Genomic DNA, 26,789 nt, shown 5'->3' with positions numbered 1-26,789 from the left:
CTGCAGAGATGCTGAGGAGACTGGAACCCCTCTGTGATGAGGAAAGGCTGAGAGAATTGAGGCTGTTTAGCCTGGAGGAGAGCAGCCTGAGGGGGATCTCCTCAATGCTGATCAATACTTCAAGGGTGGCTGTCAGCAGGATGCCACCAGGCTTTGTTCTGTGGTGCCCAGGGACAGGACAAGGGGGAACAGGCACAAGCTTGGGCATGAGAAGTTCCATCTGAACATAAGGAGGAACTTCTTTAATTGAAGGGTGCTGGAGCCCTGGGGCAGGCTGCCCAGAGAGGTGGTGGAGTCTCCATCTCTGGAGAGATTCCAAACCCACCTGGACATGCTCCTGTGTGACTTTCTCTAGGTGACCCTGCCCTGGCAGTGGGGCTGGGCTTGATGATCTCCAGAGGTCCTTTCTAACCCCTACCATTGTGTGATTCTGTGAACCTGTACCAGGGAAGGATCAGGTTGGATATTAGGAAAAATTTCTTCACTGCAAGAGCAGTCAGGCACTGGAACAGGCTGTCCAGGGAGGTGGTGGAGTCCCCATCCTTGGAGGTGTTCAAGAAACCTTGGGTCATGGCACCTGAGGCCATGGTTTCCTGGTCATGGTGGTGCTGGGCTGAAAGCTGGATTCAATGACCTTAGAGACCTTTTCCAACCCAAGCCATTGTATAGGAAGTGTCTTCTCCCTAACACCATTTTCCACACACTCACATCAAGCAGCCCTTCCCTGCCACATGCTTGGGTATGACCTCAGACATCACAAGACTGTTTGGGTTTGTTCAGTTGGGATTTTGATATTTCTTTTAATCCATGAATTGTTTTTTACCCACTGGCCTGGCAGAGCTTCAGTGCAAGCAGCATTGTCACCTGTGGATGCCATACAGCTCCTCCATGCAGTGCTTGGGTTTGCTGCATTGTGAAGGCTGCAGAGGAAGCAGGGAGCAGATGGGAGGGACAGGGGCAGCAGTTCTTTAGCAGCGAAATTCTCACTGCCTTCACACGGTAACGAGTCAGGAGATGTGAGAAGGAATATATTAAGGAGGACAAGAGGTGTTTTGAGAGATGCAGCTGTACTTTGCATGGGGTTTTGGTCCCCTTCCCACTGCAAAAAAAGAGGGGGGGAGGAAAAAAGAGAGAGAGGATTTTGCATTTCATTTACAAGGCTCTGCAGCTCCTGATGGATCTGGGAGGGGAAAGTGCTAGAGAGAGAACAATGTGACAGTGCAGACAAAAGGTGGTCTGAAAGTGTCATATTTGCCAGCATACAAATGCAGCTCCACAGACAGCTCCCAGGTAGGAACATCTCCAGGCTCTTTTCTCTCTGTGAACTCCCTTTGCTGTCATCTGTGCTGCAGAACAGGGCTCTGAGGACCAGGAGGCCAGGAGCCAGACTATTTCAAAGGGCAGTGAAGGAATTAAAGCTCTGGCTGCATCAACACAGAGCAGGGACTTAGCTGGCTACTGGACTCCCTGAGATCAGACCCAGGTTCCCAGCTCTCTGAAAGGGGAGGGAAACAAAAGCAAAGAGATTTGGACTTTTAAAGAAGCTTTCAGCTCAAGCTTTTACAGAAATGAAGCCATCAAAGGGTAAGAGGAAGTCCTTTCACAGCTAAACAACTGGTTGAAGGACAGGAAGCACAGGGCTGACACAAACCATCCATTTCTGCAACCAAGAGGGATTTCAGAGGGGATATCTGGGGGTCTGGGCTGGGAATTGGTCTGTCCAGCATGTTCCTGAAGATTCTGGAGAAGGGATGGAAAATGGGATGATAGATGTTACAGATAATACACATTGCAACGTGAAAAGCAAAGAGAGAACACCTGCCATGGCTCAGCCAGACATCCACACAGCTTCTCTACCACAGCCACCTTAACCACGAGGTGAGGCCAGAGCCATGCCAAGGCAAACACTTCTTGTGTCCCCACAGCTCTTCTCCCAGACCCCAGGAATTTGCAGCTCAGGGACTTCTGGAGCTGGTGGTGGCCCTCAGGACATTTCTCTTCCATGGACCTGTCTCCTTCTCCTATCAGTTCACCCTCTTGAACCTTCAGTAGTGATGATTTGTGGTTCTGAAGAGCTAAGCCACAGGGACATCTCTCTCCAGCTTGGTGCTTGTCGTTTGTTAGCATCGTTTGATGCCCCTAATGCTCACAGCAGATGAGACAGTGCCAGCCTGGTGGCATCTTCTCTCCAGGTCCCCTGGTACACCCAGGGCTCCAGCACCCCTGCCCCCGCCTGGGCAGTTCTTGTCTATGTGAGGAAAAGCAAAGGTTAGGAAAGCTTAGCTGGGGCAGTGCAAGGTGAATTCAGTGCTCTCAAGAATGCAAATCCAGGCACAAGGGCAAAACTCACACCAATTAAGGGGGATTTTTGTGGATACAGGCTGGAAGTTTGCTGTTCCTACTGGGCTGCTGGTGCCAAATTAATGTTCAGCAGCACCCAAATGTGCTGGGGACAGGACAGAAAATATTAGCAGACTCACAGACCCCTCTCAGATATCCCACTGCCCCTAAGCATCTTCTGTCTGCCATACCAACCCACGGTATAGAGAGGCACTTCTAGGCCACCAGGTCCAGCTGGTGCTTGGTACTGGGATCCAGTCCCATTCTCCACCTTCGTTAATGACCGGGAGAGGGGGCTGGAGAAATTGCCTAGCAGGATCCTCATGGAGCTGAGCCATATAGGAAAGGCTAAGTCCTGCAACGGGATGAACCCAAAGCACCAGGAGGGCATGGAGAGCTTCCTGGAACCTGGGGTGAGCACCCATGCTGATCACACACTGGGATGTCTGAGGAGAAGTGTGGCTGGCCGGGCTCAGTCACAGCAGCACAGGCTGCCCTGGAAGATGGTGGAAATGTCCTCAGAAAGGTGCAGAACCTGCACTGGCTGGGGCATGACAGCCCCAGGCAGCCCTCGAGGCTCAGGCAGGTCCTTGAGGGGCACGGGAAAGGACAGGTTTAGGTGACCTCAGTGTGTAGAAAGTTATGGAATGGAGGTTGGAATGAAGTGGTCTCTTCTCCCAAGGAACAAGTGACAGGACAAGAGGAAAAGTTCTCAAGTCGCCCCAGAAAAGGTTTAGGCTGGAGATTACAAAGAAATTTCTTCACCGAAAGTGTTCTCAACCACTGGCCCAGGCTGCCCAGGGCAGTGGTGGAGTCCCCATCCCCGGAGAGGTTTCAAAGCCCTGATGATGTGGTGCCCTGGCAGGCTGGGCTCGATGGTTTCGAAGGTCTCTTGCACCTCGAACCATTCCACGCCCCCATGGTTCTGTGACCCCACCCCGCAGCTCCCCGCCCCTCCAGCAGGCGGCGCCCTCTCGCCCCGGTATGCGCATGCGTAGGGCCGCGCCGCCGCCATATTGCCTCCAGCCCCACCCCCACCCCGGGAGGCTTTCGGTACTCTCCGCCCGCAATGTTCGCGGAGCTGAATCAGCTGCTGGACGCTTCCCCGCAGCGACCGGAGACGGTGAGGGGAGGTGGAAGGAGGAAGCAGGGACGCGACGGCGGCGCTGGGAGGTCCGGCAGAGCCTGCCGGGAGCCGGGGCCGACCTGCGGTGGCCGCCGGGAGCCGCGCGGTGCATGCTGGGAAGGGCGGCGGTCTGCGCCTCGCTGCCCTTCGCCAGGGCCTGGCTTCCCGCCCTCCTGCCCGCCCTGCGGCTCCTTTGTCCGCTGCTATAGGTGAACTCGGGTGGTCCCCGCAGTTCTCGGCCTCGGTGTGTCTGGGCATGGTTGCTGCAGTGTCGTGACTAACGGCAAGGTTGGGGGTAAAAGCCGTTACGCCCTTCCGCGGCGCTCCTCCGAGCCCTGCGGTGTTACCTGGAGGTCCTGCCCGGCCCGTGGCTCTGGTGCTCGCTGCTATAGAGGGGCTGGGTATCCGCAGCTCTAGAGGGGCCGGGGTGGTCCCTGCCGCGCCCATCCCCCGGTGTGTCTGGGCGTGGTTGCTGCAGTGTGGTGAATAACGGCGGAGCTGGGAGGAAGACTCCTTACCCAGCGCTCCTGCCCTGAATTCTAGAGGTTTCTTTACTTAAATGAAGAGAAGGCCACTGCATGAATTCAGTCATCCCCCACAGTTTGTGTGCTAATGAAACCACGCGGTAACTAAACATCCTCCCCGGGTGTGAGGGCCGTAAAGCACTTCAGGTGAACAGTTAATAAAAGCGGTGTGTGTTGCTCGGTGCTCCCTGGTTTTCCTGCTGGATACTAACTTGGAGAACAAAAGCAGGTTTAGGAGTGATAATTTATTATGCAAGTCTGAGTTTCCCCCTTTATTGATGGGCTGGAGCAGGTCCGGGGAAGGGTCTGGAGAACAGGGCTGGGGAGGAGCATCTGAGGGACCTGGGGGTGTTCATCTTGGAGAAAAGGAGGCTGAGGGGAGACCTTCTGGCTCTGCAACTCCCTGACAGGAGGCTGGAGCCAAGTGGAGATTGTTCTCTTCTCCCAAGGAACAAATGGACAGGACAAGAGGAAATTGCCTCATATTGCCCCAGGGGAGGTTTAGGTTATAGAATCATAGAATCAGTCAGGGTTGGAAGGGACCACAAGGATCACCTAGTTCCGAACCCCCTGCCATGGGTAGGGACACCTCACACTAGATCAGGCTGGCCAGAGCCAGGTTGGACATGAGGAGAAAGTTCTTTGGTGTGAGGGTGCTGGAGGCCTGTCCCAGGCTGCCCAGAGAGGTTGTGGAGTCTTCTTGTGTGGAGAGATTCCAATCCCCCCCTTCTGGGCATTGTGCTCCTGGGCAAGCTGCTGTGGGTGCCCTGCTGGAGCAGGGGTTGGACTGGCTGAGCTGTGTGGGAGAAGGTGGCTCCTGGTGGGCACAGTGTGGGGTCTCATGCTGGCACCAGGGCTTTTAGCTGGTGGTCACATATCTCCAAAAGCAGTGAGCTGAACACCTTCTGATGGCTTCCCATGGGCTGTGTCTGGAGGAAGCACTTAGTGATCAGTTGGGTGGCTGGAGCACTGCTTGTCCACTTCTCTAATTCCTGCAGCATTTCCCCCAGCCTGAGCAGAAGACAGAATTGGGAGCACTTTGTGCCCTCTTTTTCCTCTGGTAGTTTATTTTACTACTTCTTCTGCAGGGGAAATTTACACTGCTGCGAGACACCAGAACAGATGGCAGCTTCCTGGTGCACCATTTCCTCTCCTTTTACCTCAGAGGTAAGGCAGCAGCAGGACCCTCCAAGGCACAGCTTTGCTCCTTGGAGGTTCCTTCAGTATGAAGTGTTTCTGTGTGAAGTGCCAGAATGTTTCTGTGTGAGCAGAGGCTGCTTTGGCAGAGTGTGAGGCATCCATGGATTAGCACAAAGCTTTGGGATCAGGATTTATCCCTGAGGGTAGGGAGACATTGGAACAGGTTGCCCAAAAAATGTGGATGCCCCATCCCTGGAGGTGTTCAAGGCTAGGGTGGATGAGGCCTTGAGCAGCCTGGGCTAGTGAGGTGTCCCTGTCCATGACAGGAGGGTTGGAACTGGATGATCTAGTCACTTCCAGCCCAAACCCTTCTGTGATTCTGTGATTTATGGATCCCAGTCCTGTCTTGTTCCTGGCACCTGCTCTCTCCCCTTGGTTACACCCTGCAGAGTCTGTGCACCTTTTGTGACAAATGCTGTAAATCACCTGGGTGTCTGACAGCAGGGTGTGGACCTGCCCTTCCACCACCAGCTGGGTGCTTGTGATGTCAGTAAAGGCATCAGGCACAACTGAGTAGTGAGTAAAGAGCCAAAGAGCCTGGTGAGCTGCCTACTTGCTGTTCTGCTAACAGTTTAAACTGTGAGTAACCTCTGAGCACTTGCAGAGCAGGTTATTAACAGTGAGTGGATCTCTGTAGCACTCATTTGTTGTCCAGATACCTTCTTGGTGCTCTAAGCTTTTGGCCCCTCCTGAGGGGTCAGAGAAGGCTTGACTGGAGCCACTGATTTGCTCTGCTGGACATCTCTGTCCTGTTCTATGGCAGGGAGAGGCAAACACTGATTGTCATAGGAGGGAATCACAGAATGGTTTGGGTTGGAAGAGACCTTTAAGATCATGAAATCCAACCACTAACCCAGCACTGCCAGGGCACCACCAAACCATGGCCCTCAGCACCACAGCTCCATGGCTTTGAAACCCCTCCAGGGATGGGGACTGCACCACTGCCCTAGGCAGCCTGGGACAGGCCCTTCACAACCCTCAAGGGCAAGAAATTTTTCCTCATGTCCAACCTGAACCTCACCTGGGCAGTCTGAGGCCATTTCCTCTCATCCTGTCACTTGTTCCTTGGAGAAGTGACCAACCCCCCGATGGCTCCAGGCTCCTTTTGGAGAGTTGCAGAGAGCCAGGTCTCCCCTCAGCCTCCAGGCTCAACACCCCCAGCTCCCTCAGCTCCTCCTCCCCAGCCCTGTTCTCCAGACCCTTCCCCAGCTCTGTTGCCCTTCTCTGGACCCACTCCAGCCCCTCAATGTCCTTCTTGGAGCGAGGGACTCAAAATTGACCCCAGGATTGGAGGTGTGGCCTCACTAGTGTCCAGTCCAGGGGGACAATCCCTGCTAATATTCATACCCAACCCCTCAGGCCAGGCTGTCTCGTGCCGGATTCCCCACATCCCATTTTACTGAGGCACTTGGTCAGAATTCTCACTCCCTTTGTTGTTCCGCTCAAGGCCACTTGCCCTGCCAGAGCCAGAATGAGCACTTCTGGCACACCAGTGGCTTTGGTAGTTTATGTCGTGGTTGGCTGTTGGCCTTCTTGCAGCAAACAGTGCCAGGAGATCCCAGGGCAGGTTGGCACAAGACAGAAAAGTGGCTTCCTGCTTTTTTTATGCCCTCTTTTTCCTGCTTTCCTGTCATTTCAAACACAATTTCCCCTTGTGCAGTTCCTATGGAAGGTGAAAACTGAGAGGCCAGCCATGAGGAAGCGAGGGGCTGCCACAGCCTGCCTCCCTTGAAGGCCTTGGGCCTGGAGCCCTGGCTGCTGTGGTTTCTCTGCTTTGCCAGTGACAGCTTGCAGCCTGGCAAGGGTAACCTGACTTCTTGTCTCCTGCCCAGCTGGCTGTAAGGTTTGCTTTGTGGCCCTGCTCCAGTCCTTCAGTCACTACAGCATCGTCGCCCAGAAGCTGGTAAGTCTCTCTGCAGAGGTTAACCATTACAGCTCTGGGTGGTGTCTGTTGGGTGGAAAGGGAATGAGGAGAGGGAGCAGGAACTGCCCAGCATGTGTCCTCCTTCCTCTGGCTTCCTTGGAAACCCTCACACTGCTGCTGCTGCTGACAGGGGCTTCAGGGAACCATAGAATGGTTTGGGTGGGAAGAGACCTTAAAGACCATCTGGGTCCAACTCCACTGCCATGAGCAGGGACACCTCCCAGTAGCTCAGGTCGCTCAAGGCCTCATCTAACCTGGCCTTGAACGTGGTATCCATGACCTCCCTGGGGGGTGGGAGCAGTAATGGTGCTTTCCCCACTGTCAGTCTGGGTGGAGTTTCAGTGCTTGTTGAACAATTTTATTACTGCTCAATTTTCACCTTGTAGAAAGAGATCAATAGTCTGAGAACTCAGACTTTGGTTAAAATGGACTGGGGGGGCATGGAGAAGAGTATGGGCAGCAGGTTGAGGGAGGATCTTCTCCCCCTCTGCTCTGCCCTGCTGAGGCCACAGCTGGAGTTCTGGGTCCAGTTCTGCACTCTCCCCAGTTCAAGAGAGACAGGGAACTGCTGGAGAGAGTCCAACAGAGGCTGGGAAGCTGCTGAGGGGCCTGGAGCAGCTCTGTGAGGAGCAAAGGCTGAGAGCCCTGGGGCTGAGAGCCTGGAGGAGAGCAGTCCCAGAGGGGAGCTGAGCAATGCTCAGCAAGAGCTAAAGGGAGCATGGTGGGCAAGAGGCTGGGGCCAGACTCTGCTCAGTGGTGCCCAGGGACAGCACAAGGGGCAGAGGGCACAAACTGGAACCCAGGAGGTTCCATCTGAACAGGAGGAGAAAGTTCTTTGGGGTGAGGGTGCTGGAGGCCTGTCCCAGGCTGCCCAGAGAGGTTGTGGAGTCTCCTTGTGTGGAGAGATTCCAACCTCCCCTGGGCATTGTGCCCCTGGGCAAGCTGCTGTGGGTGCCCTGCTGGAGCAGGGGTTGGACTGGATGATCTCTCTTCCAACCCAACCATGCTGGGATTTGGGGATTCTGTGACTGAGCAGAGGGAAGCATTGCAGGTGGAGCTTCACCTCCCCAGCAGATCCTCCCTGTGCAATTCCCCTGCAGAGCCAATTCCCCACTGCTGAGCAAGCCAGGCTCTGCAGCACCAAACTCACCTGGCCCCTGTGCCCCTGTGTGGCAGAGAGGAGAAAATGTTGTGGGGAAGATCAAGTGCAGGATCCTTGCCTGCTCTGAGAGCAGAGCTGTGTCTGTTGGCACATTTCTTCCTGTGGTGGAATTGCCCAGCAGGAGGCAGGTGCTTTGAATAGGTGCTGCTGTCACCTCCCCCGGGGGGCGCCTGAGAAGGGAGAGGCCATGGGGATGAGCTGGGGCACAGGTGCCTTGAAATGGAAGTGATTTGCTGTCTGATGCTTCACCAGAAAGGTGACTGAGCTGAGGAGGTGGTGAGAACAGTGTGGTTTGCCCAGGGGGTTGAGGGAAGTGGGGGCATTTGCCAGCAGCGATGAGCTGTCCTTGGCCCCATCAGTCACCTTTGGATTCTGGCTTCACAGGTGCCCCTCTGCACGGTTGTGAGTTCTTCCTAAGCTCTGAGGAGCTGGAGGTCCTAACAGCAGTTATTTATAGCTCAGTTTCTCTAAGATCTTGTCTTTGCTTTAACCCTTCCTGGCCTGAATGAAGCTCTGTGAAGGAGGGTGGGGGCTGGCAGTGTGGTTTCACTCTTAGACTTGCCTCGTGATTTGCTGCTGGAGATCTCTACTGGAGACCAACTGTGATGTCATGTCCATGGCTGCTGCTGGCTGCAAGCTGGAACTGTGTCATCACAGAATCCCAGCATAATGAAGGTTGGAAGGGACCTCTGGAGATCATCCAGTCCAGCATCTTTATCCCCATTTGGCCTCCCTCTTGCTTGCTCCTTTTTCCCTTGCCACAGTGCTGAGGTCAGACCAGAGAACATCACCTGATCACCTCTGCAGGCAGCTGTGCTAGAGGAGAGACCTTGGCCAGTTGCCTGACCACAGCTCACTGCACTTTGTCCCATGCCTGTGTTTGCTGTTTGAGCTCAGCCTTACCCCCAGTGCAGTTCTCCCTGCCTTGGGAGAGGCCTTCCCTTGGGAAATGGTTCTGGTTTGAAGTGACATCACTGCTGGGCCACCACACTGCCCAGCTGGATGAGAACAATTGGATGAGGTTCAACAAGGCTAAGGGCTGGCTCCTGCCCTTGGGTCACACCAATCCCATTAACACTCCAAGCTAGGGGCAGAGTGGATGAAAACTGCCTGGTGGAAAAGGACCTGGGGGGGAGTTGGTCAACAGCAACTGAAGATGAGCCTTGGAGACCTGGAGTCACTCCACTGCAGTCTCCTGCCACAGCAAAGTTCTGTCTTAGCTTTGAGGCAGAGTTCTTGGCCTCACCATTCCATCCAGCCTGGACAGGTCCCTCTGCAGAGCCTTCTGACCCCCCAGCAGATTCACACTCCCTTGACTCTTCTTTGTGCACCTCAGGAGATCACTGATCTTCATGGCCATGAGTGCTTGCTGCTGGTGATGCACCTCAGATCCAGTGTTTAAACCATCCTGGTGCCATCTGCACACTGGCTGAGGGTGCCTTGGGGGGTCTCATGAGGGGTTGTCCAGACCATTGAGAAAGAGATTAAATGGAACCAACCTCAGAGGGTTCCAAACCTCAAAGGGATGTCTCAGGGAACATGGGAGCTGCTTTCTCAGGATCCTTGTTTCTGGTTCCCTGCCCCTGGTTCTCCAGTTGTGCCAGTGAGGCAGTGCTCACCCAGCTACCTCCTCCTGAACTCTTTCTAAGCCATCTCTCTCACCATTCTGTCTACCTACCTGCTGCCTTGCTCAATCAGCTCTGCTTCCAGGCTGCTGAGATGCTGCCAATCGTGGCATCAGTGCTCCTTGGTTCCATTCTGAGGTGGCTCAGGCCCCTTGTGGGCAGCCACCCACACTGGAGAGCTGAGCAGATTCACACTTCTGCCTGCAGGGAAATGCACAGTCTGGCACAGGCTGCAAGCTATCAGAGAGAGCTTTGGATGATCATGGCAGCAGCAGTCACTAAATTCTCTCCTGAAAGGTAGCTTGATGGAGTTACCAGTGAGGTGAGAGTATGGTTGGCAAAAACAGCCCTTGCTGATTACAAACAAAAAAGAGGATGAGGAAGGAATTCATGAGCTAGATCCCCAGTTGGGGTCTTCTGCAGGTCTGCAGCTCTGCCAGGGCACTCTGTTGGGGCTGCCTGTGCCCAGCCTTGTGGCTCTGGAGGTCAGCCCATGCCCAGCCCATGGCTCTTGTGGTTGGCCTAATCACAAAGCAAGGCTGAGAGGTGGAAATCTTAGCTGGAGGTTTAGTTGCAGCCTCAGGCATCTTGTCATGGTCCTTTCTTCTCCACAGGGAAGCCAGGGCTGAGGCTCCTTCCCATGCTCTGTGCTGGGCATTGCACAAGCACCAGGGTGCCCAGCCCACATCGTGCCTGGCTCCGTGTGTGGGTACTGCTGGAGAGTCATTGCCACAGAGATGATGTAAAGATAGGGAAACAAAAGGGGTTAGCCACCCAGGGAGGGAGGGTGAGGAAATTGCTCACAGCAGAGTTCTTGGTGCAGCCTAGAGCAGGGTGTGTGGGGGGGAAGTCCCATTTTCTTCCCTTTTTTATTTTTTTTGAGTTGAGATCCAAATGAAAACCTGAGGTTGGGAAAAACATGGAGGTTCTGAAGGTTCTCCTTGTGCCCATCCTCCCTGCCTCTGGAGCACTGCAGCACTGACTTCATTGGCAAATGTAGATGAGATTTGGTACCAGTCAGCTGTTAACCTGCTTGGTTCTGTTTGGCCCAGACCTCCAAAGCTAATTGCTCTTCTTCATCATGTTCCCCTCTCTCGAGGGAGTCAATCTGACAGCTGCCAAGGAACGGGGCCAACTTGTCTTCCTGGAAGGGCTCAAGTCCTGCCTTGACCTCTGCTTTGGAGAGGAGGAGGAGCAGTTAAGAGAGCCCAGTGCTCTGCAGTTTCTAAGGTAAGCTTGAGTGGTGATTCTACTGGGGATCAGCAGGACCCCAGCACAGAGCTGGGCTGATCCCCAGCAGTTTGGGCAGCAGGGGCAGGGAGGGGATTCTGCCCCTCTGCTGTGCTCTGCTGAGATCCTTCCTGCAGTGCTGGGGCAGCTCTGGAGTCCTCAGCACAGACAGGGACCTGGTGGAGCAGGGCCAGAGGAGGTCACAGCAGTGCTGGCAGGGCTGGAAGCCCTCTGCTGGGAGGTCAGGCTGAGAGTTGGGCTTGGGCAGCCTGGAGAAAAGAAGGCTCCAGGGAGACCTTCTGGTGGCCTTCAGTGCTTCAAGGGCTTCAGAAAGCTGGGGGCAGACATTTGATCAGGGCCTGCTGTGACAGGACAAGGGCTGATGGTTTGAACTGGGAGAGGAAGGTGCAGACTGGATAGAAGGGAGAGATGTTTGACACTGGGGATGGTGAGATCCTGTCCCAGGCTGCCCAGAGAGGTGGGAGCTGCCCCATCCCTGGCACCATTGCAGCTCAGGTTGTTTGGGGCTCTGAGCAACCTGCTCTGGTTGCAGATGTCTCTGCTGGCTGCAGGGGCTTGCACTGGATGAGCTCTGAAGAGCTCTTCCAACCCAGCCCATTCCATGATGCTCAGGGCAGGAGGGGAGGGTTCCACTGCACACAGAGGAGCAGTGCCTGCAGGGCCTGGTGACTGTCACTGCAGGGGCATGGCAGGGAGGGGGCAGGCTGGTGGCTGTGTTGGGTCAGTGGGTGAGGAGGGCATGCACAGTGTGCATGTGGGCCAAGCCCTTGAGAGACCTCCTCTTTCTCTTCCAGTGGGAGCAGCTCAGACCTCAAAGCCTTGTTTGACTTCGTGCAGACATCCCTGACCCCTGCTGGCAGTGACACCTGGAAGGGTCCTGTGCTGCTGGTGGATGACCTCAGCGTCCTGCTCAGCCTGGGAGCCACACCGGTGGCAGTGCTGGACTTCATCCACTACTGCAGAGTCACAGTGTGCTCCCAGCTGAAGGTACTGCTCCCACAGCATGCCACAGGCACAGAGCAGCCTCTGCAGCAGGGCCTGGCTGCCTTCTCCCTCTCCATCTGGGCCTCTTTGCCTTCTGAACTGGACACTTCTCTCTGTACTGAGCCCTGGTGAGGACCTCAAATCCTGAGGTCAGTTTTGAGCTCCTCACTCCAGTAGGGACATTGAGGGCTGGAGTGGGTCCAGAAAAGGGCAACAAAGATGGGGAAGGGTCAGGAGAATAGGACTGGGGAGGAGCAGCTTGAGGGAGCTGGGGGTGTTCATCTGGGAGGAAAGGAGGCTGAGGGGAAACCTTCTGGTTCTCTGCAATGTCCTGAGAGGAGGCTGGAGCCAGGTGAGGGTTGGTCTCTTCTCCCTAGTATCAGGTGATGGAACGAGAGGAAATGGCCTGAAATTGTGCCAGGGGAGTCTTAGGTTGGACATGAGGAACAAACTTATGGGGATCTCATGGTGTTTTAAGTCCTTGGTGACCTGCAAGGGCAGAGGCAGAGCCTCTTGGGATGAGTATTTAGTAGATCTGTGATGAGCTTTTGTCTTCTTGAGGGAGCTGTGGAGCATCCCAGCTTGGGCTGCAGCCATGTGCCCCCATCTTCAGGTAGCTGTTCTGGATTCATTCCAGTTTGGGTGGCCTGTCAGACTGGTTTAACCAGACAGCTGCCTCCTAAGGAAGTCCTGGTGTGGTTTTAGCCTGAGTGTTACTTATGGATTGCCTACACAGAGGGTAGGTGCAGACAGTGTAGGTACAACATGCTGCTCCAGCCTTGCAGACATACCTGCTGTGGGCTTTTCCAGGGGACTGCAGCTCAGGACCAGCTGCCATGCTGAGGGATGTCTCAGAGGCTTAGCATTTGTACAAGCCCCTTTTTTAGTGTGGTCAGTTCTGGGCCACTCACTCCAAGAAGGACATTGAGGAGCTGGAGTGGGTCCAGAGAAGGGCAACAAAGCTGGGGAAGGGTCTGGAGAACAGGGCTGGGGGAAGCAGCTGAGGGACCTGGGGGTGTTCAGTCTGGAGAACAGGAGGCTGAGGGAGACCTGGGTCTCTACGGCTACCTGAAAGGAGGTTGGAGTCCGGTGGGGTTTGGTCTCTTCTGACTAGCATCAGGTGATGGAACAAGAGGAAATGGCCTGAAATTGTGCTGGGAGAGGCTTAGATTGGGCATGAAGAAAAATTTCTTTGCTGCAAGAGTAGTCAGGGATTGGAACAGGCTGTTGGAGTCCATCCCTGGAGGTGTTCAAGAACTGTGTGGCCATGGCACTTGGGGACATGGTTTAGTGGCCACGCTGGGGTTGGGTTGATGGTTGGACTGGGTGATCTTAGAGGGTTTTCCAAGCAAAGCAATTATGTGATTCTCTCCCTCCCCTTCCCCTGAGCTGACTGGGAATCAGCAAGGAGCTGATGGCTGTGTGGTGCTCTTGTTCCAGGGAAACATTGTGGTGCTGGTTCACAACCACCAGGATTCGGGAGACGAGGAAAACGAGCTGGTGGGGAACTGCCTGTGTCATCACAGTGACCTCATCCTCTGGGCAGAGGGGCTGGCCACTGGCTTCTGCAGGGATGTCCATGGGCAGGTAAGGAAAGGGAGAGCACAGAGAGGAGCCACACTTTAATGTCACACCTTAAGGCCACACCCAACACTGTGTGCAGGCCCTGGGCTGGCTCAGACATGGTCCATCTGCTCTGCTGGAGATGGCCCAGGACCAGCTTGGTTTGCAGCAAGGATTAATGAGCAGCCTTGGGTCTGCTGGAGCGTCCAGGCTCTTGTGGCTGTGACTCATGGAATTGTTTTGGTTGGAAGAGACCTTTAAGATCATCAGGTCCAACCCTTAACCCAGGGTTAAGGTGCCAGGGCACCACTAACCCATGGCCCTCAGCACCGCATCTCCACAGCTCTGAAACTCCTCCAGGGACTCCACTTGAGGCCATTTCCTCTTGTCCTGCCCCTTCTTCCTTGGGAGAAGAGATCAGCCCCCAGCTGGCTCCAGCCTCCTTTCAGGGAATTGCAGAGAGCCAGAAGGTCTCCCCTCAGCCTCCTTTTCTCCAGGCTCAACACCCCCAGGTCCCTCAGCTGCTCCTCCCCAGCCCTGTTCTGCAGACCCTTCTCCAGTCTGATTGCCCTTCTCTGGCCCTGCTCCAGCCCCTCAACGGCTGTTTTGGAGTGAGGGACCCAAAACTGACCCCAGCATTTGAGGTGTGGCCTCACCAGTGCCCAGTCCAGGGGGACAATCTGTGTCCTGCTCCTTCTGGCCACACCACTGCTGCTCCAGGCCAGGCTGCTGGTGGCCTTCTTGGCCAGCTGGGCACAGGGTGAATCATCTCCAGCCACTGCCACCAACCCCCCACGTCTTTTCTCCAGAATGGGAGGTGTTCTTCTGCAGGAGTCCACCTGGGGATATGCAGGAACACTCTGCCTGGTGCCTCTGCTCTCTGGAAGCTGGGAAGGGTTTATGTCTCCTCCCTCAAGGTGATACCAAAGAAAAACATCTAATTCCTGAGAACCTTCCACAAACTCTCTTGTTGGTGCATCTCACCTGGCTTGCAGTGATATCCTCTGAGCTGGGAGGGGACAGGGGCCTGCTTGTTGTGTGGTCTTCTCATCAGGGGCTGCCACCACTGGGGCTGGTTAAGGGCAGCTGTGATGGTTGGTTGTCATTATCTCCCTTCCCTGCAGGCCAACAAGAGGTGTGAGGATGAAGGGGCAGCAGAGAGATGATGTCCCTGCTTCTTTCCCTTTGCAGATTAAGATCATCAAGAGAGTGTCCTTGGAGCTGAGAGGGGAGCAGGACCATGTCCAGATCTACCAGTACAAGATCCAGGATAAGAATGTCTCCTTCTTCGCCCCAGGGCTGTCAGCTGCAGTCCTGTGATGCTGTGATCTGCTGTGAGGCCATCATGGGGTCAGGCTGGTGGTACCTCTGGAACGGACATGAGGGCTGCAGAGATGCTGAGGAGACTGGAACCCCTCTGTGATGAGGAAAGGCTGAGAGAATTGAGGCTGTTTAGCCTGGAGGAGAGCAGCCTGAGGGGGATCTCCTCAATGCTGATCAATACTTCAATGGTGGCTGTCAGCAGGATGCCACCAGGCTTTGTTCTGTGGTGCCCAGGGACAGGACAAGGGGGAACAGGCACAAGCTTGGGCATGAGAAGTTCCATCTGAACATGAGGAGGAACTTCTTTAATTGAAGGGTGCTGGAGCCCTGGGGCAGGCTGCCCAGAGAGGTGGTGGAGTCTCCATCTCTGGAGAGATTCCAAACCTGCTTGGACATGTTCCTGTGTGACCTTCTCTCGGTGACCCTGCCCTGGCAGGGGGTTGGACTCGATGCTCTCCAGAGGTCTGTTCCAGCCCCTAGTTTTGTGTGATTCTGTGATGTGCCTCCAAAGCAGCCTGGCTGCTTCCCCAGCACTTCCAGGAGCAGGCTGCTCCATGAGGAAAGATCCAGCACCTGTTGATCTGCACATCAAGGAGGGAATTAACCTGCCCAGGGCTTGCTGCATCCCTTTGTCCTCCCACCCTGTTCCCAGGCCAAGAGGAGGAGTGCCAAGGATGGCCCTTGGAGCTTGTAAATACAGGCAGGATGCCCCCGGGCTGGGCGTGCCTCACCATTCCCAGTGCAGTCGGCCAGGCGCCAGGGGAAGGATCACCCCACCCTCCACTGGCACCTACCTGGCATTTAACTGGCACAGCAGGAGGTGAGGCACCACGGGTGGAGGCAGGGACAGGAGGCTCTGGCAGAGTGTTGCCGTTCTCACCTCGCTCCCAGCCCTGGCACTGGAGAGGTTTCTTCAGCTGCCAGCTTCAGGCCAGTAAAGCAGCCCTAGGTGCACGTCCAGCCTGTGCTGAGACCTCAGCTGCCCTGCTGGGGGGCTCTCTGGTTTTGTGCTGTTGCTTTGCCTCTTTTCATGTGAAACTGCTTTAAGCCTGGGTGAGGAGATGGCTGTGGGTCCCCCTCCTTCCCCTTGGATGTGAGGGCAGTCCCAGGAGCAGAGCTGGAGAGCTCCTGGGAGATGCTCTGGCTGCAGTGAATCATGAATTGTTTTGGTTGGAAAAGACCTTTAGGATCATCGAGTCCAACCACTCTCTGCCAGGGCTGGTGCTAAACCATGTCCCTCAGCACCACATCTCTGTGGCTTTGAAACACCTCCAGGGAGGTGTTCAACCACCTCCTATTCCAGTGGTTGAGAACCCTTTCAATTAAGAGTTTCTTCTAATGTGCAAAATAAACCTTCCCTGGGGCAGCTTGAGGCCCTGCTCCTGCTGTGGGCTCACTCAACCCCACTATAGCAGAACATAAGCTGAGAATCTCTGTAGTTCCAGGTCTTGTCTCCATCCCACCCTCACTCTACACAACCTCCCAGCTCAGGTGGTGCCTCCTGGGCCTCACCCAAGCTCCAGAGTTTCATGGGCCCAAAATGATCTTTGTTGGGTGAGCCCCAAGGTGCCTGTGTGACCCTGGCAGGCAGCCAGATCCTGAGCTGCTAGAGAGCAGTTGGGTCCAGACCTTACAATGCCCAAACCTCCAGGTGCAGATAAAGCAGGGGTCAGCACCACAGACTAAGGTCCTCAAGAGCCCCTGAGCTGCACACAGAGCCTGGAGCTCCTTGGGGAGGTTCCAGGTGGTTGGTGGTGGGTTTAAGTGCTGTCCCCTGCTGTGTCAGAGGTGGGCTGGTGGTCCCATGTCACACCAACCCTCAAGCTGGTGCCTGCTGTGCTGTGTTGGGGTCAGGCATGTTGGCTGCCAGCTGTGGAAGTGGCAGAGCCCAGGGCTGCTGCTGCCAGCCCAGTGTGGTGGCAGGGTCCAGGGGACAATGCCCACCTGCAGCCTCCAAAGGGACGACAAGATGAGCAGTAAGATCCTGGGGAAGGCACTGGTCCCTGCCCCTATACTGGGTCTATCATGGTGTGTGATTGAGGCAACACCTGTAGGATTGGCTTCCCCTTGGAGACATCCCAAAATGTCCCAGCTTCTTCCTCCAAAGCTGGCAGGGTGAGAAGGTGACGTTGCTGGTAGCTTTTGCCCAGGTTTTTATGCTTGCATGCAAGCAAGAAACCAGAGCCTGCCCTGGGCTGGGCACCACATGGAGGACAGTGTCCCGATCCTGCTGTCCCCAGACAGGGGGACATTTATCCAGCATCCCAGGGCCTCCTGAATGAGCTTCTCTGTACCTGCACCATGCAGGGGTAAGGACAAGACAGGCAGCACCTGGAAGATGCCACCTGGAGACAGTGAGGTGACATCTGTGGTGGCTCCTGGTTCACAGAGAGGACCAAGCCCAGCATTTTGTCCATCCCTGCCCAACACCCACTGGTGCCATCAGGATGTGAATGTTGGAGGCTAATCTGCCAGCTCTGCTGAGCCAAGGCCACCCAGTGTGGCCATGACCAAACCAAGACCTTGCTCCAGAGCTGACGTTGCAGGAAGGCAGTGGAGATGAGGAGGGACAGGACTGAGGACGGAACAGGGTGGCCTTGGTTGGGGTCAGCCAATATCTGTGTGTTCGGAGCTCTTTGGTTGCAAGCCAGAAGCTTGTGCAACACCATGTCTCAACCCAGAGAAAAGGTAGGACTTGGCCTGAGGTCTTGGTGACAGCAGCCTGGGCTTCTTGGCCAGTCAAAATGTGGGGAAAGGCCCAGCAAGAGCTGGAGATGGTGGGACAGGTACCTTGGGAGAGGGTCACGTGTGGTGGTACCAGGCAGGAACTCAGGAAGTGTCAAAGCTTGACTGGGGCAAGAAAGGCTCCAGAAGAGGCAATTCTGTTGGGGGTGCTGAGCCCCAGGAGATGACCAAGCTGGTGCTGCCTTCTGTTCCTTTCCTGTTTCCCTCTCTGGTTCCCCACCAAGAACCTGGCTTCTCACGGCTCACCCACTCACCACATCTTTCCTCACAGGGCTGTTGTGGGATTTCTGGAATGACCCTGGGAGCTGTGCCAGGGGTAACCCAACCCCAGCCATGTGCCACAACGCCCTCTGTGCCAGGATTCCCAGTGTCTGGCCTGCTCTTGTTGCCAGTCACCTCTAGCCATGGGCTTCCAATGCAAGGTCCCCTCCCTCCGGAACTACTCTTCCTAGATTGCCCTATAGCTCCCAGTTCATGATCCTACCTCCAGCACCACTCTCTTCCCTATCCCTCCACTACCCCCCACCCCCAATACCTTTGCGCTCCCGGTGCCCGCTCCCCCGACTCAGCTCTCCCCTCCTGAACCTCAGAGGGGCCGGTTCTCGGTACCCACCTCTTTCCCCTCCCCCTCCTCCCACCCCCCCCCCCCCCCAATCCCCTCTGTGCTCCAGGACCTTGCACTTCCCCTTCCCCGGTTCTCGGTCTGAGCCCTGACCCCCACTCCCCGTCCTCCCGCTGCGAACGAGCCGCTTCCGCTCTCCCACGGGAGCGCAGCGCGCCGCGCCGCGGGGGGCGTGGCGAAAGGGCTATGGGCGGGACTGACAGATAGGGCGGGGTTATGCAAATAGAGCTGCCAAGGGGATTGTCATAGTGTGGCTTGGGTGCGGTGAAGGGGGGCGTGGTTATTAACAGAGATGCGTGGTGACGTCAGCACCGGGGGCGAGGTGACGTCGACGACGGAGGGGGCGTGATGGACGTTCAGCGCTGTGCGCGCTCGCGCCTGGGGCCCGGCGGTGGCAGCGGCAACGGGGGGAGGGCGGGAGGGGGTGGGTTAAACTGAACCGGGATTAAAAAAAGAGAGCCCAAGCGAAAAAGCAGGAAGAGTTTGGGGGTTGGGTGGTAAAACCTCCCCACGCAAAAAAACAAGGTGATCGAGAAAATTAATCCAAACCGGACGGACGGACCAGGGGGAGGGTCAAAGGTCAGGAGGAGCCGATTCGCCGTCGGTAAGGTGAGGAGAAGCGCGAGCGGTCTGGGGCAGGCACCGAATTCTTGCCAGTGTTCCACGGGGGGGCGCGTGTGCGGGTGCACGAGGGGCGGGCGCGGGCCCGGGCCCCGGCCCCACGCCCCCTCGCTGTAAGGGGCACTCGGCCACCCCCGGCCACCCGCACCCGGGTTCTGGGGGAGGACTGAGGCCTTTAGGCCTCTCCCTGCTGGAAAACATGACGGAAGGTTGGTTGGGTGTCCAGCCCCGCCGTGGGGCCCTTCTGGGTGGGGGGTATCAGATTTTGGGGTGGCAGGTGTAGAGGGGCTTCCCTGGAAGCTGTCGGGTTTTCAAGGGATTTGGGGGTTTTTGGGTGTGGAGCGTGGTGGGTGTCTTGTAGCGGGGGTTGTGTGGGTTGGGGTTTGTTGTCTGTGCGTGTTTTCTGATAATCAGGTTTGGGGTGTTAGCAGGAATTGGTTTCCCTGTTTGCAGAGCATGGTGCCATGCTGAGGGCTGCAGAAGGGGCTCCGGTACCCTCTGGGAAATCCAAGTGGTGTTTGAGGGAAGGTTGAGGCTGCTGACTACTGCAGAGGGCCTGCAGGAGCATTGGGAAGGAACCGAGATCCAAACAGGGAGTGCTTAATACTTGGAAAACCAGGATTTGTCACCCTGAGGTGTCACTGCTGGAGGAGGGAGGAAAGGAGGGAAAACGTAAGGAAACGAGTCTGAGAGAGGGACGTGGAAAGTTTTGGTGGGTCAGTGATGGTAAAACGGGACCAAACCAGTAAAGGGGATGAGGTGAAGAGAGCCCTGCTGCAGAGTCAGGAGAACAGCCTTTATGAGAAGGAAGCAAGGTCCCCTTGCTCCAAGAAGGACAAGAGGTGCTGGAGCAGGTCTGAGGAAGAGCATCTAAGCTCATGAAGAGCCTTGCACATAAGCTTTGTGAGGAGCAGCTGAGGGGCCTTGGGCGTCTTCAGAAGAGGAGTCTGAGGGGAGACTTCATCACCCTCTACAAGGAGGTTGGAGAGAGATGGGAGTTGGTCTCTTCCCACATGTAACAAGCAATGGGACAAGAGGAAACAACCTCAAGTTGTGCCAGGTTGGATATGAGGACCAATTTCTTCTAGGAAGAGTTCTCAGGCATTGGAACAGGCTGCCCAGGGAGGTGGTGGAGTCACTTTCCCTGGAGGTATTTAAAAGCCATGTGGATGGATGTGGTGCTGAGGGATGTGGTTTAGTGGCAGTGGCTTAGCAGCAGTGGTGGGGTTGTGAGCTCTAGGGGAGCAGTTGGACTTGAGCTCAAAGTCTGCTTCCATACTCAACAGTTCTGTGATTCTAAGAGAAATGCCAGAGTGTGGGAATGACTGAAACATGGAGTAAAAGCCTCTGCCGGGTGTGCTGTGCACATCAGTAGCTTACTGACCACTTTGGAACCACAATTCTTCATAGAATCACAGAATGGTTTGGGTTAGAAAGGGCTTTAAAGATCATCTAATTCCGTGGGCAAGGACACCTTCCACTAGCCTGGGTTGCCTCATCCAACCTGGTCTTGAACACCTCCAGGGAGGGGGCATCCACAACCTCTCCAGGCAACCTGTCCCAGTGTCTCACCACTCCACCCTCTTCCCAGTCTCCAGGCTCAATCTCCCCTCTGCCAGCTCCAATCCATTGCTCCTCATCCTGTCACTACAAGCCCTTGTAAAAAGTCCCTTCCCAACTCCCCTGTACTGGAAGTTGTTCTAAGGTCTCCCCAGAGCCTTCTCAGTCCCAACTCTCTCATCCTGTCCCCACAGGGGAGGTTCTCCATCCCTCTGGTCATCTTCCTGGCCTCCTCTGGGCCCTCTCTAACAGTTCCATGTTCTTCTTGTGTTGGAGGCACCAGAACTGGCTTGCAGAGAGCTTCACTCTGCTGATGCCATGTTGCTGCAGGGACCCTCCTGTTTGCCTAATCCCCCTCATCTTTGAAGTAGTATTTAGGAATCAGCTTAGATGAGACTGGATGAACACTGAGGTTATTTTCTAGTGTAACAAGCGAAGAGGTGTTGGACTCCTGGAGTGATGGGGTTGTGGGTTTGTGTTTGGGAGAACCCTGAGGAAAGGATTGCTGCCTTCATGCCAGTATTTCCTGAATCCAGCATCCACTTCTTTTTTTTCCCAGGGGCTGTTGAAAGACAAACATCAAGTTTCCCTTTCATGAGAGGTACAAAACTGAGGCATGATCTCACTCTTTGTGAAACCCAGAGCTGGTATGACAGTGGACTAGGGTGATAAATTTAGGATTACAGGAGCTGTTGTGTAATGCAGAAAGGAGATTAGCTGGCTGGAGTGCAGAAGGAAGGAAAACACCCTGGGATTTGCACTGAGCATGGGGCTCTTCACCCCAGATCCCTCCACCAGCACAACTCTACTCTGGCTTTTCTCTTCCAAACCTTCCCCTGGTAAGGGTGCTGTTTATCTCCCCAAACTTGGTTCAAATATAACATCACAAACAGAGCAAAGAAGGGTCAGGCTTTGTCTTGGGGATGTTAAAGCAGTGTTTGAAGTGTCACAGTCTCGGTGGTGAAGGAGCTTGTCAGGCTGTCTCTGAAGGCAGCTGCTGACTTCCTCTGTGGTGTTTGCATTCAGTGGGTTGCTAGGCCTGTGTGTCACCAGAGGTCAGGTCATCCTGGACAGAAAACTCCTCTTTTTTTTCCCATTTCTGATGAGAAAATAATTTTTAAAGTAGAATAGCTACACCTTGATGAGCAGAAGGAAGGTTCTTGGTCAGGAAGGAAGGGGGGGAAGGTGGTAGGCTATGGAAGGGGAGTAGCAGCAGTGCAGTGATCTCCACAGGTCCTGGGAACCCTCCTTTCTCTTCCTTCTTTACTTGATTTTTTGGTGAGGACAGACATCTCTCCCCTGTCTGTCTCTCTGAGGAGGTGCAGCAGCTTTCTCCAGTTTCACAACAGGCTCCCTCCTGCTTGCTGTGGCACTGCCCTGGTGATGGGCAGCTGTATGAGCCAGGAAAAAACAACAAGGCTTGGTCCCAGGTCCTGAGTGTAAAGCAAGACTGGAGGCTGAGCTTTAGAAGTGTTCCTTGTCTTCATAGAATCATAGATCCAGAGCATAATTTGGGTTGGAAGAGCTCTTTAGCTCATCCAGTGCAAGCCCCTGCAGCCAGCAGGGACAGCTGCAACCAGAGCAGGCTGCTCAGAGCCCCAAACAACCTGAGCTGCAATGGTGCCAGGGATGGGGCAGCTCCCAGCTCTCTGGGCAACCTGGGACAGGCTCTCACCACCCTCAGTGTCAAACATTTCTTCCTTCTCTCCAGTCTGAATCTCTTCTCATTCAAACCATCAGCCCTTGTCCTGTTACAGCAGGCCCTGCTCAAATGTCTGCCCCCAGCTTTCTGAAGCCCTTGAAGCACTGAAGGCCACCAGAAGGTCTCCCTGGAGCCTTCTCTTCTCCAGGCTGCCCAAGCCCAACTCTCAGCCTGACCTCCCAGCAGAGGGCTTCCAGCCCTGCCAGCATTGCTGTGACCTCCTCTGGCCCTGCTCCAACAGGTCCCTGTCTGTGCTGAGGACTCCAGAGCTGCCCCAGCACTGCAGGGAGGGTCTCAGCAGAGCACAGCAGAGGGGCAGAATCCCCTCCCTGCCCCTGCTGCCCACACTGCTGGGGATCAGCCCAGGACAGGCTGGAGCTGGGCTGGCAGCACTCGGTGCTGGCTGCTCTCCAGCTTCTCACTCTCCAGCACCCCCAAGTCCTTCTCAGGGCTGCTCTCCATCCATTCCCTACCCAGCCTGGATTGATCCCAGAAGTTACCCTGTCCCGGGTTTTTAGCTTCTTCAGAAGTTAGAGGACCAGAGGGTGAGGCTGAAGGAACACCAGGCAGTCCTGTGATCTGCAGCTCTCTGTTGCATCCTCTGCTGGATGTTCTCAAAACCAAAGTGGAGAACACAGAGTTGAAGGTGGTTGTCTTAACTGCATCATTTATTGTGTGTCCTGGGGTGCTAAGAGAGCCCTGGTGGTGGAGAGCAGCCCCTGTCCTTCCTGCGTGACGGGATTCCCTTGGGAAGCAAACAAAATCCTGAGGCTGCTGCCAGGGAAGGAGGATTTTAGCTGTGGCAGGAGAGTGCTGCTGAATGAGGAGGGCAGGGGGATTGTGGTTTCTTTGCTAAAAACTGAATAAATCTTGTATTGAGCCTTGTGAGAGGGATGCTGAGGGAATAATGGTGGAGTTGTTCGGAGAGGACAATGTTGGAGTCAGGCTTTGGGGCTTGTCTGACAGAGTGGCTTGGGGATTGCTTTGTTGTTGGGGAGAAAGAGCTCAGTGATTTGCTGATCCGAGGTTTCTGATCAGTGATGATGAGAAAGAAAAATGTTTATTTGTGTTTGGTGGTGGAGATGACCAAAGCTCCCTTCTGGGACGCTGGGACTCCCTGATCCTAGCTCCCCAAATGCTGCTGCTGTAACCTGGAACCTGCTGAAAACCAATCCCACTGAGGTGAGTCACCTTACAGGCTCTCACCTTGCCCTGTGCCTCTCAGGGAGCTGCTCCAGCTGCAAGGTCTTCAAGTGCAGGCTTCTTTGTAAAGAAAACTGCTCAAGCTGAAGGTTTGGTGGTGTGATCCTAGAGGGAGCAATGCAGGGAAAGCCATGGTGGAATTTGCATCTTAATTTTTGCTTGCTGCTTCAAGGACTAAACTGTCAGAGTGGCGGTGTTGCCTGTGCTACTTGTCTCCTTTATTTCTGTCACCGTTAGCATCCTGCCTGTGAGACAATCCCTGTTAGCTAGATGACAGACATAGCCCAAGCCTTCCAGCCTTCAAGAGCTAGGAGTGAAAATGCCTCTGGAGCTGTAGAGAGGGCCCTGTGTGGAACAGGAAGCACAGTTCCTGAGAGCCAAAGGTAGACTTTGGGTTTGCTGCCAAAGCCAGAAGCTTTAGAAACTCATGTGTTGACATCTAGCAGGAAGAACCCAGAAACCAAATCCTCTTTCTGAAATGGGAACCCTTTGAGAGTTGTTTTGGGTGTTTTCACAAGATATTTTTCAGGAAAATGATAATGTTTGATGCATAAACTTCATCTGGTCCAGCTCTGTGTGCAGTTACTCAGGAAACTTCTGCTGATAGTATCTGGACTGTGTTATAAAGTCTGTTTGAATGTGGCAGAGTGACCTCAAAGCTATTTCTGAGCCTGTGAGGAGGGTGGAATTTTCTTCCAGGAGGCAAACAACCCAATAAGGCTGTGAACCAGGACAGTAATACTTGTGGGGCCTCAGAGCTGATCACCAAAGCTCACTTCAATTCAAAGGGTGGTTGAGGGAAAATGATGGTAGGGCAGAAGGCACCTGGGAAGGAATAACCCTGCACCAGTACAGCTGAGGGGTTGGAAAGCAGCTCCACAGAGAAGGAACTGGCAGTGCTGGTGGACAAGTTGCCCATGAGCCAGCACTGTGCCCTCATGGCCAAGAAGGAAAATGGTCTCCTGGGGGGCATGGAGAAGAGTGTGGGCAGCAGGTTGAGGGAAGTTCTCTCCTCCTACACTGCCCTGTGGAGGCCTTAGCTGGAGAACTGAGTCCAGTTCTGGGCTTCTCAGTTCAAGAGAGACAGGGAACTGCTGGAGAGAGTCCAGTGGAGGCTGGGAAGCTGCTGAGGGGCCTGGAGCAGCTCTGTGAGGAGCAAAGGCTGAGAGCCCTGGGGCTGAGAGCCTGGAGGAGAGCAGCCCCAGAGGGGAGCTGAGCAATGCTCAGCAAGAGCTAAAGGAGCTGTGGGGGGCAAGAGGCTGGGGCCAGACTCTGCTCAGTGGTGCCCAGGACAAGGGGCAGAAACTGGAACCCAGGAGGTTCCATCTGAGCCAGGCAGAGTGGAGAGTGGGTTGAGTTGCTCCATGTGGGGCATTCTGCACCAGACCAGATGCTCTCCTTGAACTGAGAGGTGGTTTTTGTGGTGAAGCTCTGGTACCTAACCCCATCTGGGTGTTGCATCAGACTTTTGGTATTTTTAGGGCCAAGTGATTCCCCTGCTGTTAGTAGTAGAGCAGCTCCATGGGTAAACAAAAAGCAGTGGATTATTCCAAGGTGACCATGTGAGGTTGCATGCAGCACATGAGGACAGCTGCTGGGTTGAACTGGGGGCCTGGTTAGGTCAGTGTCTGCTTTCTGAGCCTGGGCACTGTTCAGTCCAGGGGCAGAGAGTGTGAGTGAGGAAATGCTCTGGGTGCTGGCAGCCAGTGGTGGTGCTCAGCAGAAGTGGTTTGTGGCTGAGGGGCTTCCCAAGCCCGAGGAATGCCTTGGCCTGGCACTGAGCAGAGCTGCTCCACTCGTGCCCGAGTGTCCCCCTGCTCACTGGTCTGACCCCTGTGCCACAGACAATGTTCTGGGGGGGAAGATTTCCACAGCTCAGCTCTGTGTTTCATGGAATCTTCCTCTCTCAGTTCAAACCATCAGCCCTTGTCCTGTCACAGCAGGCCCTGATCAAAAGTCTGCCCCCAGCTTTCTGATGGTCCCCTTGAAGCACTGAAGGCCACCAGAAGGTCTCCCTGGAGCCTTCTCTTCTCCAGGCTGACCAAGCCCAACTCTCAGCCTGGCCTCACAGCAGAGGGCTTCCAGCCCTGCCAGCACTGCTGTGGCCTCCTCTGGCCCTGCTCCAACAGGTCCCTGTGGGTGCTGTGCTGAGGACTCCAGATTCCTTTAGTTTAGACCATCACTGGGTGATCTCCAGAGGTCCCTGCCAACCCCCACCATGCTGGGATTCAGGGAATCTCAGAAAACTCCTCCTGTTTGCTGGCTCTGCTGCCAGAAAGCAAGGAGTGACCAGCTAAGGAAGAGCTGGAGAATGTCTCCTTAAGCTGAAGCTCACAGATGCTGAATGACTCCACTTCTCCCCAGACAAAAGCTTTTATCTCACTTAACAGCAGTTACATCTTCCAAATTCTTTACATTTCTGCCTGAAAGCATTTCCAGGCTTCACAGAAGGTCTCCCTTCACCACCCAAGGGCAGGAGAGGGCAGCTAATAGCTGCAGCTCAGACCACAGGAGTCCAGCATGATCTTAGAGGCAAAATTACCACATGGATGAAAACTTCTCCCTGTGTTTTTTTCCAAGTCTAGTCAACATCTCAGTTGGCCAAAAAAAATGGAGATGGTGGCCTTGCAGTGCTTCAAGGGGACCATCAGAAAGCTGGGGGCAGACTTTTGAGCAGGGCCTGCTGTGACAGGACAAGGGCTGATGGTTTGAACTGAGAGAGGAAGATGCAGACTGGAGAGAAGGGAGAGATGTTTGTCACTGAGGGTGGTGAGAGCCTGTCCCTGGTTGCCCAGAGAGCTGGGAGCTGCCCCATCCCTGGCACCATTGCAGCTCAGGTTGTTTGTGGCTCTGAGCAACCTGCTCTGGTTGCAGCTGTCCCTGCTGGCTGCAGGGGCTTGGACTGGACGAGCTTTAAAGGTCCCTTCCAACCTAAATCATTCCATGACTCCATGATATATGGGATCTTGGCTCTCACGAGCCTCACCCAGGCAGCAAGAGCACATTTCTCATCCCTTTCCTCTCCCAGAATCCTGGAGCTGCAGCAAACTGTGGTTGCCTATACCCAGGAAAGAGATATTAATTCCTCTGGGAAGATGTTGTGCTTTGCAAAGAGGTTGGAGCCAAATTCTGTATCCTTCTGGTCATTAGGGACAGCTCCTGGTGCTCCTGGTGCTACCAAGCTGATTGTGTTTAGATTGTGTTTCCCTCAGGGGGAAGAGGTGGAACATTGTGAGATCCTGTGGGCACCAAATAGGATTTCATCTGAGGTTGAAAAGCAGAGTGGCTGTTTGTCTTCCCTCCCTCCTAGCTGA

General features: G+C 54.9%; 1 protein-coding gene across 1 annotated transcript; it reads left to right on the top strand.

The window, feature by feature from the left end:
* The first annotated feature begins 3,409 nt into the window (after positions 1-3,409).
* Positions 3,410-15,032, top strand: ELP6 (elongator acetyltransferase complex subunit 6). Its single transcript, XM_054390225.1, is given in 8 exon segments — positions 3,410-3,463; positions 5,079-5,157; positions 7,023-7,093; positions 11,001-11,141; positions 11,378-11,384; positions 11,961-12,139; positions 13,577-13,723; positions 14,891-15,032. Coding segments are annotated over 8 exon segments (807 nt in total). The 3' UTR covers positions 15,020-15,032.
* The last annotated feature ends 11,757 nt before the right edge of the window (positions 15,033-26,789 follow it).

The sequence above is a fragment of the Indicator indicator genome, chromosome 20 (genome assembly GCF_027791375.1).
Source record: "Indicator indicator isolate 239-I01 chromosome 20, UM_Iind_1.1, whole genome shotgun sequence".
Classification (NCBI taxonomy): domain Eukaryota; kingdom Metazoa; phylum Chordata; class Aves; order Piciformes; family Indicatoridae; genus Indicator; species Indicator indicator.
The sequence above is the reverse complement of the archived record's forward strand: the minus strand, read 5'-3'. Positions and strand labels throughout refer to the sequence as shown.